The 13,088-nt window shown below is 38.9% G+C and overlaps 1 protein-coding gene across 1 annotated transcript in view; it reads right to left on the bottom strand.

The window, feature by feature from the left end:
* The window catches only part of LOC150085960 (dynein axonemal heavy chain 8-like), a 1,559,705-nt gene that overhangs the window by 895,978 nt on the left and 650,639 nt on the right, over positions 1-13,088 (bottom strand). Inside the window, exon 40 of the mRNA XM_090374756.1 lies at positions 7,593-7,771. Coding sequence (XP_090230882.1) covers positions 7,593-7,771 — 179 coding nt within the window. The remainder of the gene's footprint in view (positions 1-7,592; positions 7,772-13,088) is intronic.

Below are 13,088 nucleotides of genomic sequence, written 5' to 3'. Positions count from 1 at the left end.
ACACAGTTTCATATACATGACTGGCAGTACACGCCCTCATGTTCCACACTCTTGACTGTCAGTTTGACTGATAAAGGTTACCATAATAACGGAAAGCTTTTGTATGTATTTAATATTTAATATGTGTGTTTTACAATTAGTATTAAACTTGTCATTATTTATTCTGTCTTCCGTTTCGCTCTTTGTCACACAATAATCCACAATAATAATGAATCCAGAGCACACAGGCCTCTTTTTATCATACTGTTATTCTATTAGTCTGTGAATCCCACTAAGCTATCAGATTTCCGACCCACCTCTCATTCCTTCGATAGCCCACATTCCTGTAGAATACTAGCAAAACCCCACATGCTGTCCTCGCAGCCTATCTGCACGGCTCATAGAACTTCATATCTGACCATATTTACTCCCAAATCCTTTTCATTTTCCACAACCCTGAGTTAATTACCATACAGTTGGTATGTTAATCTAGAATTATCGCTAGCCATATGCAGTAGTGTTTGCACTAGTGTCTTGCAGAACGAAAGGTCCAATGGCTGTAAATGATGTGATATCACATCAAACTGTTAAAACACTGGTATCCTTCTGCTGCAATCATCATGAAACAACTGCTGAATTTCATGGTTTCAGACAGTTGTTTCCCAAAAATGGATGCAAATACACAATCGGAGGGTCTACTTTCATGAGCTCCTTTCATACAGTGATTTCTGTGAACTCCTCAAGAACATCTCAATCACTGTCAGAACATTATCCACCAGGTAATGGCCTTCCTGTTCTCTTTCTATTGGCAACATAACCTGCTATCATTAAATTCTGATGGCAATTTTTTTTACTGTTTTTGCATTCAGTGTTGCATGGATTTCACATTTAGTCCCCCCTCCCTACCGTTTCTCTTTTATTATAGATTCCCAAAACCTTGTAGATGGCTACAATTTTGGCCATCTCTTGCACACTCAAAACTGGAGACATGATTTACATGAAAAAAATAAAATAAACATTAAATTTAGAAATCTCAAGGATCAATGGATCATTTAATGGTTGCTTCATCAAAATTGGTTTAAAAAATAAGGAAGTTATAATAATTTAAAAATAGGAAGTCACTTATCAGACACCATGTAACACGTCTATAATTATTTGTGTCACGCTTTGAACCCCCTTTGTTAATTGGGGATACATCTCCAGTCCATGGGAACCTCCCCTGAATTAATTTTGTACTGAAATTGAAATTTTATTGAAATTAAATCGAAATCATGACTCTGACCAGAGCAGCAAAGCAAAAGGCTCAAGCTAATGGGAGTGCTGTGGCTCAGGGGAAAACTGAGGGGGACAGTTGCCTTCTGAATCACAGCCTATTAAAATGCACTACTTGCTTGATGTTTGGGGAGCAGTCAGGTATGGGACATGATACTGCCATGGGGGATGTCTTTGTGTGTGCGCAATGCAAGGAGTGTAAGGAAATCAGGCGACAACTCAGCATTGTTATGGGCCTATATGAGAGCTTGAAGGACAGGGTGGATGCCCTCGAAGGATTAAAAGTGAGGGGGCCCATCAAGCTCTCAGCTGCCCACACCAATGCCAGAGCTTGCACTTCGTCATCTCGCAACACAGCGGCAGCCCCCAAGGCAGAATGCGCTGGTCCCAAAGGAACTAGTAGTTGTTGGTGACTCTATTGTCAGGGAAACGGGAAACATGCTTTGTAAAAAGGATTGGTGGACCAGGGTATGTCTGCCAGCGGCAAAGGTTAGATGACGTTGTAGAGCGGATATCATCTTTTAAGGGTGCAAAAGATGATACAGTTGTACACGTTGGAACTAATGATATTAAGAGTAGGAGACCGGCGGAATTACTTAACAAGTACAGGTCACTGTTGAAAAAAAGCCGTGAATTAGGGTTGAATTTGAAAGTGTCTGCAATTCTCCCCAGACACGATAGGAGGGAGTATATGATGAGAGACCAGTCGATCGATTCGACCCTGGAAGGATTGTGCAAGGCTCAAGGGGTAGAATTTTTTTCAGCCTGGTCTGTACTTGTTAACAGGAGAGACTGCTTCTACAGGGATGGGATACACTTAAATAGAAAGGGTGCAAGAATGTCTGCAGATGCTATCGAGACAGTGTTAGGTGGGTCGGAAAACTGCTAGATTGGGGGGGGGATACAAGGACTAAAAGATTAACAGCAGCCACTAGCAGAGGTGAAAGTGATTCTTGCACTGCTTTTATTGGAATGAACTTCTATTGGAATATTTTCCAAATCTGGAAAATAAGATGCAGGATATTTCAGAGACTGCTGGGAATCATTGGGGTACAAATAAACAGATAGGTTGTGTTAGGGTAGCTAAGAAAAAGAACAGGTGCATGTATACTTGCGTGTACACCAATGCTAGGAGTTTAGTAAATAAATTTGATGAATTTCAGGTATTGCTCAAAACATCAAAGGCAGAGATTGTTGGGATTTCAGAGACGTGGTGTCACACAGATATAAGGAATGCAGAACTGGAATTTGGGGAGTACAATGTCTACAGAAAGGATAGACAGGGTAGGAAGGGATGATGGGTTATGCTATTTGTTAAGAAATACATAAAATTCAAGGAAGTGAAGCCAGTCGACATTGCTGGACAGTGCAGAGTCGAGTCAGTTTGGTGTGACATAAGCATTGGGAGATCAAAATTGAGAGTAGGAGTGTGCTATAGGCCTAATGACTCTGATGAGTATAATAAGAAACTATACGGGGAAATAGAGTGGGCCAGTAAATCAGAGAGTCTTATAATGGGGGATTTTAATTTCCCAGATATTGACTGGAATTCGGGGGCTGGTCACTCACACACTAGCAAGGCTTTTGTGGATTTATTGGATGATTGTTTTCTACATCAGCATGTACGGGAGGCAACTAGAGGGAGTAATATTCTTGATTTGATTATCAGTAGTGATTCTTCATGCATTAAGAATCTGCAGGTAAATGAACCACTAGGTGGCAGTGATCACAGTGTGCTGAAGTGGGATTTACTCAAAGAGGTAACTACCATTAGGGGTAAAGAGAAGAGTTACTGCTTTTGTAAAGGCGATTACGATGGACTGAGACAGTATTTAAATTCTATACAGTGGGACCAACTGATGATGTTACCAACAGCAAACTCAAAATGGGAAGCATTCAAAGAACTTATCTTGGAAGCTACTAGGCTTTACATACCAACTAAGAAATATTGTTCAAGGTTTAGGCCTAAGTGGATGTCAGATGAACTAATGAGACATATGGCAGAGAAGAAAAATGCATGGGATACATACAAATTAACACGTGACACAGAAGCCTATGATAGACACAAGTTGATCTGTAACCAAGTTACAAAGGAGGTTAGGCAGGCGAACGCAAATTACGAGAAATCTTTGGCAAGGGATGCAAAGAAAAACAGCAAGGAGTTCTTTACTTATGTAAACTCTAGAAGGAAGGGGATGAATCAGATTGGTCCACTTGATATCGATGGGTCAACTGTTGATGATCCTGCTCAGGTAGCTAACAGACTAAATGAATACACATGAGGTGTTATTCAGCAAGGGGAATGCCAGAGGTGTATTCAACTCTGGCAGTAAGTTAGAGTATCTTGTAATAACTGAGAGTAAAGCGGAGGAGTAATTGTTGAAGATAAATGTAAGAAAGGCACCTGGGATGGATGGGATCTATCCAGTTATATTAAAGGAGACAGCAAAGGAAGTAAGAAAACCCTTAGCCATAATTATGAGAGCTTCCTTGGACTCAGGGGAAGTACCTATAGACTGGAAATGTGCAAATGTGACCCCAATTCACAAAGGAAGATCAAAGGACGACACAAGTAATTATAGACCTGTTAGTTTAACTTCTGTTCCTAGAAAATTAATGGAGCCACTGGTTAAAGAAGCACTGCAGGATCATCTAGACAAGATTTCAATTATAGCTCAGACACAGCATGGTTTTGTTAAGGGGAAGTCTTTCCTGACCAATTTGATTGGATACTATGATGCAGTCACAAAAGAACTGGATGCAGGGAATAACTTTGATATTACATACTTGGTTCTTAGAAAGGCTTTTGATACTGTTGCACATGGAAGACTGCTGCACATATTGGAGCAGTGTGGCATTGGAGGCAAATTGCTGCTATGGATAAAGGGATAGTTGAGGGGGAGAAGACAGAGTGATAATTAATGGACACTGCTCATCATGTAATAATGTTATTAGTGGAATCCCTCAGGGTTCAGTGTTGGGTCCATTGTTGTTTTCTGTATTTGTAAATGATATTGATGATGGTATATCAAGCTTAATATACAAGTTTGCAGACAATACAAAGGTTGGCAGGATAGTTAAGGACACTAATGATGCTATGCTGCTGCAACAGGATCTGGAAAGGTTGAGCAGATTGGCTGAGAGGTGGCAAATGAAGTTTAACATTGACAAATGTAAAGTACTACACATGGGAAACAGCAACCCCAGCGCAACGTATCAACTCTGTGGTATTACACTGACAGTGGTAGAGAATGAAAGGGACCTGGGGGTGGTTGTGCAGGCAGATATGAAGTTTTCTGAGCAGTGCAGATGGGCTGCAAGAGTAGCTCATGGTGTATTGTCGATGATATATAGGAATTTTTCTAGCAGGGATAAGGAAGGTGATTATTCCCTTGTATAAGGCAATGGTCAGACCACACCTAGAGTACTGTATACAGGTCTGGAGGCCTCATTTCAAGAAGGATGTAGAGACGCTGGAACGAGTACAGAGAAGGGCAACAAGATTATTGAATGGAACAAAGGGGTGCTGTTACGAAGAAAGGCTTAAGTTTTGCAAATCACAGTGTCTGAGACTAGGCACCGGCGAGGTGATCTGATAGAGGTGTATAAAGCCTTGAATGGTTTGAGCATGCTCAATGCTGATGGGATTCTTCCTCTTGCTCAGAATAATCACCTGAGAGGGCATAAATTCAAATTGAAGAATGACAGTTATAGGATAGACATGAGGAAATTTGCCTTTAGCCAGTGGGTGGTTGATTGGTGGAATAGACTTCCATCCCTTGTCGTGGAAGTTGATAGCCTAAATAAGTTTAAGGCCCAGCTGGATAGGCATTGCGAACGAAGAGAGGGGTGAAATGGAAGTGGTTATTTTTTATTTATTTTATTATTTATTTTATTTTTTTAAATTTTTTTTTATTTTATTATTATTTTTTTTTGGCTGATGCTGCATAAGCTTGCTTTCTTGCATCAAATGCCTCTACTAATGCTAATGCTAATCTAAGGATTCTCTCATAATTATGGCTAAATGTTTGCTTACTTCCCTCGCTGTCTCCTTCAATATAACTGGATAGATTCCATCTGCCCCAGGTGCCTTTTTTATGTTTAATTTCAACAATTTCTCTTCCACATTGCTTTCTGTTATTATAAAATCATTTAGCTCCCTGTTAGAGTTTAGTACACTTCTGTCCTCCCTTTCCTTACAGAATTCGTCATGTGTGAATATAGATGGCAGTTTGTCAGCTATCTGAGCAGCAGCATCATCAACAGCCAAACTATCAACATCACGTGGACCAACCTGATTCATTCCCTTCCTTCTATTTGTATGACAATATCAAAGATAAATGCTAAGGAATACGCGAAAAATGAATCTTGTTCCACAAGAACAAACACTTGCTCACAAGTCTGTCACTGTCATGGCTGTGCTACATGAGTGTGGCTTTGAAATGGTGAACCATCTCCCATATTCACCACATTTAGTACTGACTTTTACCCTATTTCCTAATACGAAATATTAGGAAATAGGGTGAAATGGGTATAGATTCCATTTTCCTACCATCAATACCATCACTGCTACAGTGAATGCATTCCTGGAAACTCATGAAAAAAACTTTCTTCACAGCCGGAATAAAAGTATTGTAGCACTGGTAGTAAAAAGTGTAATGACTCTAAAGGGGAACAATGTTGAAAAGTAACACATTTGCAGACTTCTCAAATAAACCCTTCATATTTTGGCAGCGTCTCCGTAGCCATGTGGGAAGAAGCAGCAGTGTATAGCACAAGCTTCTTGATTAGACCGGGGTTCGAGCCCATCACCACCAACAGAGGCGGACTGGATCAAAAATTCTTACCCGGGAAAATTTGTAGTGGCCTCATACTATGGTTTATGGCCAAAATCACACCAGCCTCCGGTAAGGCTTATGAACAGTCCGCCTCTGTCGATAGAGAAAAATATGAAATTGTGAAACACTTTTAGAGAAATGAAAGACTATGTAATATTGTACGTGCTACAGGCCTAAATGAGGCAATGCCGAGAATTAGAAAGAATACAGAGAAAATAACAACTTTCATAGCAGGAACAACTCAAAGTGTAATTAAAATCCATTAGATCAAGACACAAAGAATTGGAAGAGATGGAATGGCTGTCATCTGTTTGGATAGAAAATTAAACAAAAAACAAGTTAGCTTATGATAGAAGCAAAAGCATTAGCAATATTTTATTACAATTATTTATTGTCTTTGGTAATGTTTTGATTTCAAATGTGTGTGTTCAATCTTGGGTTGTCGGCACCTAACCCTGTTTTTCCCATAGAGCCTGTTGTTTATATTGCACGAGGGCTTCTAGGAACACAACTATCGTGCTATACGAGGACTGACTGTATAATCAAACTTTACTGATATATATATATACTATAACTTTGCTTCTTTACACTTTGTTAAATTGAAGACGTTTCATCTTTGTGAACTGCTTTGGGCTGCACTGGATAGAGACATGCTTTTGAAGAATTCCTTATTTCACTTTTTTTTTTTTTTTTTTTTTTTTTTCCTTTTGCTATTTCCCCCCCCCCCTCACTTTCTGCTGTCCTGTTTGCTAAATAAAAGAGAATGTGTGTGTGTGAATGCATGCCTACATCTGTTTATGCATGCATGTGTTCTGCTGCCAGTACAGGATTCTTTTTGGGCATGCAATATGCGTTTGCCAAAGTTCCCTACAATTTGTAGCCTGCCTTCTAGTGGCACTGATTGATGGGTAGACATTCCTCATAGCAATATGGCCAGAAACAACTAGACACACACATAGTAGTACTCATATTTCTGGCCTTTTTTTTACAGAGTTCTCTATTCATCACAGAGTGTCATGGTAAAGTTGGACAATCAGAAGCTGCCCTACAAAGGTGACATGTTACAATTAGTTTTTCTGGAGCAAAAGAGATGCATAAAAAAACATATATAATATCATAATCTGAAAATCAATAATTGCTTAAAATTTCACAAAATTACCACAATGGACATTGCGGTAATTTTGTACCCAAGTACTCAAATTGGAATGCAGTATTTTTAAAGGAGACATATTCGAAATGGAATGTCTCCTTTCATAAAGCTGAACTCTGTAAATCAGTTACTGCATATTGCAATTAATTTCAGGATATTAAAATAATACAATTCAAGGAATTAAATATGCAGTGGTACGTAACAGTTAATTTCCCAAAAGAAAACTTCATATAAAATATACAATGCACTCAATATTTATTATTGAGATAACCAGTTTGTCAGCTTTTATGTGAAAAAATTCATTAATTGAGGTTGAATAAGGTTATGTCACTGGACATAAATATGGAACTAACCTTTATATATACGGCCAAGTCCTCTGAAGTCCATCTGATCGGAACAATTGAAAACAACTACATATTTTCCTAGAGCTTTCCCCATATCTTTAGTAGTTTCAGTCTTGCCTGTACCGGCAGGTCCAGCAGGAGCTCCTCCCATACTCATTCCTAATGCTTGTGCAAGGGTAATGTAGCATCTAAAATAATGAAGTATAAATCACTAGAACTGTTTGAAAAATCAACTTTTCTCATTCAACTATTCGATTTTGAAGTTTATTTATTTATTTTACCCAGTCAAAATTCTTCTCTTACACAGATATTTAGCATGTATCTTACAAATGTAATTTTATGAAAATTGCCCAGATTATTTTGTAAGTGAGCAGCCAGTGTACCATAAAAAATTAAACCAAATCAACCAATTTTGCAAGAGTTGCTAATGGGTCATTCAACTCATACCCCATAATAGGAAGTGAAAATAATTAAAAATTAAAAACATGCAGATAATGGTTAAATGTCTGATTTCAATATCTAGCATTTCATAAAATTTGGGTAACTGCTTTTTATCTTTCATTTGAACAGATATATGTTAATTGTACTGTTTCAAGGAAAAAAATATTAACAACTTCAGAAAAAGTTACTGTAGTTTTAAAAGACTTACAAGAAGACTAAAGGCATATAATGCTATTGCACCTGTACTTAAAAGAAAAACACCCTACAGTTATTGTAAGTTTTTTGAGACCCCTTTCATGAACTATTGGAGTTATTTTAACTACTCATGATTCTTTCTTTGATCTTACTTTGCCCATCATGGGTCAGGTACTCAATCATTCATTAAATCTAACATTGCTCAGAAAATGTCAATTATATGCACCCATGAGCAAATTCTTCCTATATTCCTTCCACCATGAGAATTTTGAAAAGGCCTCCCGCTCTTTAACCGTTTTAGTGGTATGTATATAGATCTATATCTTGAAGCTCACTTTTGTGGTCTGCTACAATTTGCCTGGTTATTCACATGATGAATTCTTCCTATCCAAAATCTATAAACAAGAAGGATTCCTTGGGGTTCCACTTAGAGTGCCATTCTGTTTTCTACAGTAGTCACAGTCTATAGTGTCACATATGCTGTGACACTGTAGATGGTGTTACTATACTGCTAAGCACAAAACAGTAGAAAGACTGTTACAGTATACAACCAACAAAAAACAGTAAATGGGTCCAAATTGGATTTTGATTATTAGCACATGAGAAAATTTGTGTAAAAAAATTTTATAAAATTTTATCTTTTCTCTTTCTGTAAAATGAATTTTGTAAAAAGAGAAATCTTCACATAAATTTTGAATTAACATTAGATAGAACCAAAATATTAGTGTAAATTTGTGTCACATGCATTACCTAGAACTGCAGCCAACTTCCATTTCTCCAAGCACCAGTGAAGCCTGTCCAAATCATTCTGAAGCTCAGGCTGACTTGCATTAACCACTCTCTCTCAACCTTTATATCATCTGAAAATTTGGACATCATATCCTTTGCTCTCTTGTAAATACCATTAAAGATCAAAAACAGGAGCCTTTCTAATGCCAATCATTGAAGAATCACACTTACCCTGGCTTGCTCTGAAGAATGACCATTTATAACAGCCCTCTGACTCCTTTCCTTCAACCATACCTCAGTCCACCTCAAATCCTGAGGTGGAACTGAGGTCAACTTGTTCCCCTCAACGTGGACACCTCTATGTGGCAAGGGGACTTCCCACTAATGCTGGGCATCCAGATACTGGAATCCGGTACCTTGGTTTTAGAGTTACACCTTTGGAATCTGGCGTATGCAGCCATGCACCACGACATATGGAAACTTAGAAGAGAATCCATGTGGGTGAGGGGGTCCAGGCCCTAATGCACCACTTTACCCCCTGCTTCAGCAAGATGGGAGGTCCTGAACTGGTCTAAATTCCAATGTCTCCTTCCCTTTGGTATTCAGCATTTTTTAACATCAAAAAGGCATATGATGTGAGTATGATGATTAAGTGAACTCAGCATCCCTTTTGCATTTGCATTTACTGCTAGTTTGCAAGTCAGTGTTCCCTCATAGGTCTCCATGGTGGGTAAAGCAAAAACTCTGTCAGCAATGTGGGCGATAAGACAGGAACTTACTGGTGTAAACAACCAAAAACTTGCCACTCACTACATACAAACATGTCTTGTCCCGATTCCCACGTATGCCTCGACGATCTGGTCCTCTGCTTCCCTCACTAACATCAAAAAATTCATGGGTATCGAATACTGGATTTTAAGGTGGTTGAATCGTGTTAATGGCCACCCTTTCACCATCTCGAGATCAGTCATGTATGCTAACCTTGGTTGCACCCCTTGGAATCAGTTGCTCATCACAGGAAATCTGCGTAATCTCTGCCAACTCCTCACCGATCGCTTTGATGCTCCAAATGTCCATAATCTTGTTGCAGGCCCTAGGCTTTCCCGCGTTCTTTGCAATAGTTCATGGATTCCCCTAAGAAGCTTATTACAGAATTTAACTATGCTTAGAAGATGTTTTCCGTCTAACATCCTCGAAACGTACAACACCCTGAAGATTGATCCCCACAAGTTCTGTGATGAGAAAGCGTACAGATTTGAGAAGATACAGGACATGTACCACCACATACAACTGTAGAAGTTTCCTGATTATCTCCTTCAGGATGGAATCTCCCATGAACTCTACTTTACTGATGAATTAATTTGTTTTAAATCATTATGTGTTTTGTATGTATATGTATTAGCTGTAAATGCATATATTAGGACGCGTATGTGTTTATATGTCTCTATCTTGCTTGTGTCACTGTATATATTTGTATCTGCTTTATTTGCTCACTTTAGATGTACGATTTCTGTTTGCTCTCTAACTTATAATGTATAAATGTATATAGGCACCCCCCTAGCTGAAGGCTGTTCAGGGGTGAAGCATTGTAATAAAATGAATAAATAATAAATAATAATAAATACTAAAGGCCTCAAAAATTTTTAATTTACTCCTATGGGTAGTAGAAATCCCTCTTTCTTCTGGCCCCAACAAGTTCCCTCCCTAGACAATTAGATGATATAGACAGCACCTCTGTAAAAAGACCTAGAACTGAAGATACACCACCATCAGTGAAAATGTCACACTTCTTTATCCAGAAAGAATTGGAAGAGTTGGCAGTTGGCAGGATTCCAAAATCTGTGAGAAGACCAAAAATTTCCAAAATCTAAAAGATCTCCATGATCTGGAGATCTTTTAGTGGAAGCCTTTTGTGCCAAATATGCCCAGCAAATTCTGAAAGCCACATTGATAGGGGAATACCTTTTACCATAACCCCTACATCAAATTGTGAACTCTTCACATAATGTCATATCATGTGAAGAGTTCATAAAACTCAACCATCTGATAGCTGAAAGCAAATCTTCACACATCTATTCTGCAAGCATCAATTCTGATTGCAAAAAAATGTGAATTTATGCCTCCTCATGTGTGTGTGTGTGTGTGTGTGTGTGTGTGTGTGTGTGTGTGTGTGTGTGTGTGTGTGTGTGTGTGTGTGTGTGGTCTCAGCAAGAGGAAGGATGCCATCAACATTGAGCATACTCAATCCATTCAAGATCTCCTCACAGGTGCCTAGTCTCCAGATGCTGCAATTTGCAGAACTGAAGCCTTTCGTGGTAAGAGCACCCCCAATCTTGTTGCCCTTCTCTGTACCCTTTCCAGCAGCTCTACATCCATCCTAAAATGAGGCCTCCAGTCATGTATGAAGTACTGAAGATGTGGCCTGACCATTGCCTTATACAATGGGATAATTACCTCCGTATCCTTGCTAGCAAAGGTCCTGTATGGCATTGACAAAACTCCATTGAGCTCTCTGGTTGGCCTGTCTGCATTGCTTGAAGAACCTCATGTCTTACTGCACAATTACCCCAAGATCTTATTCATTTTCCATTTCCCCGAGTTTAGTGCCACACAGTTGGGATGTTAAGCTGAGGTTACTGCTACTCATATGCAATACCTTGCATTTGTCGATGTTAAACTTCAACTGCTATTTATCAGAATACAAGCCTAATTTTTGTAGGTATGTTTGCAATAGCATACCTTGATTACTGTCATCAAATGCCCCCCCACCGCCAACCTTTGTATCATCTGCAAACTTAGACATTAACCGTGATATACCTTCATCAATTTTAATAAATATTGAAAACAACAATGAGCTCAGCACTGAACTGGGGGGGGGGACTCCACTAATAACATTAGTCCATGAATAGCAGTGTCTATTTATAATCCCTCTCTGTCTTCTCCCACTCAACCATCCCTTTATCCATAGAAGGAGCTTGCCCTTAATGCCATATTGATCCAGTTTTTCTAGCAGTTTTTTTTTATGTGCAGAACAGCTCCTCCAAGGCACATCTGTTGGAGGATCACAGTTGCACCCACAAAACAGTGATCTTCCTGAAGTGTAATCTCAGAACGGGATCTTCTCACTCTGAGGAGGAAATCTGTTCTTTACTCAAAACTCAAGGAGTTGATAGCTGTAAAATAAATATTTGTACATAGGGGATGGGAATAAAGTTTCCACTAGAAACATCCTTACATTCAATACACCAGTATCTCCTAACTGAATCATAGCTGGGTATCTTCACTGTCCAGTGAGGCCATATAAACCAAATACTTTTTGGTGCTTTAAGTATGGACACTTGCAGATGTCCTTTTGTGGTACCCTTGCATTCACTCAGTGTGATGCAGATGACCACAAAAGTACAGCATATCTGGCTCCAAACTCCACACGTATGAATTGACAAGGGAAGTGTCATGCATACCCTTGTGCTACACAGAAGTGGAATAAAGAAAAAGAAATGCAAGGGCTTAAAACAGCTGAAACTTTCATACAAGGTGGTGAAAAAAACATTGCCACCAGTAAATAGCAATAAGGCAACATATGCTAGAACAACTATTCCACTTAAGGAATCTTTCATTCCTATTGCCCTCATTTACTGAATTCTCAAAAACCCCACACAGAAAACTCTGTCAGCTGCCACTCCAAATCAGTACTCTTAATGCTCTACCACTACCAAAATCCAGTGATAAAAAAATTAAAAAACCTAAGAAAATTACATGTTGAAGCTGAGGAGGTACCTGATGAATCAGTCTAGGAATGCTTTTTTTCAGAGAAAGAAATAGATACAGGACAGTGTCTATACTTCTTCCCCCCCAAAAAAGGAAACAAAGTCTTCAACATTTTGGATGCTCACCAGTGAATGCACCAAACAAAAATAATGACTAAACTCCTACAGTGGAAATGTTGTGGTTTCTGATAAAATACTCATAACTTTAGGTCCTACTGCAAATGTATCAATCAATTTGCCTTTGCTTGCAGAAAATATACTTAAAAATAAATGAGGACCCTTCCTTGCATAACATTACTGTCATGCATTAGGACAGAACTGGGGATGGACTTGATCATGAAGGATATGCTATATCTTGTAGACAACCAAACCT

Source organism: Mastigoproctus giganteus, chromosome 5 (assembly GCF_048544385.1).
Source record: "Mastigoproctus giganteus isolate SK-2022 chromosome 5, ASM4854438v1, whole genome shotgun sequence".
NCBI lineage: Eukaryota > Metazoa > Arthropoda > Arachnida > Uropygi > Thelyphonidae > Mastigoproctus > Mastigoproctus giganteus.
Note: the sequence above shows the minus strand (reverse complement) of the source record. Positions and strands in the feature narration are given on the sequence as shown.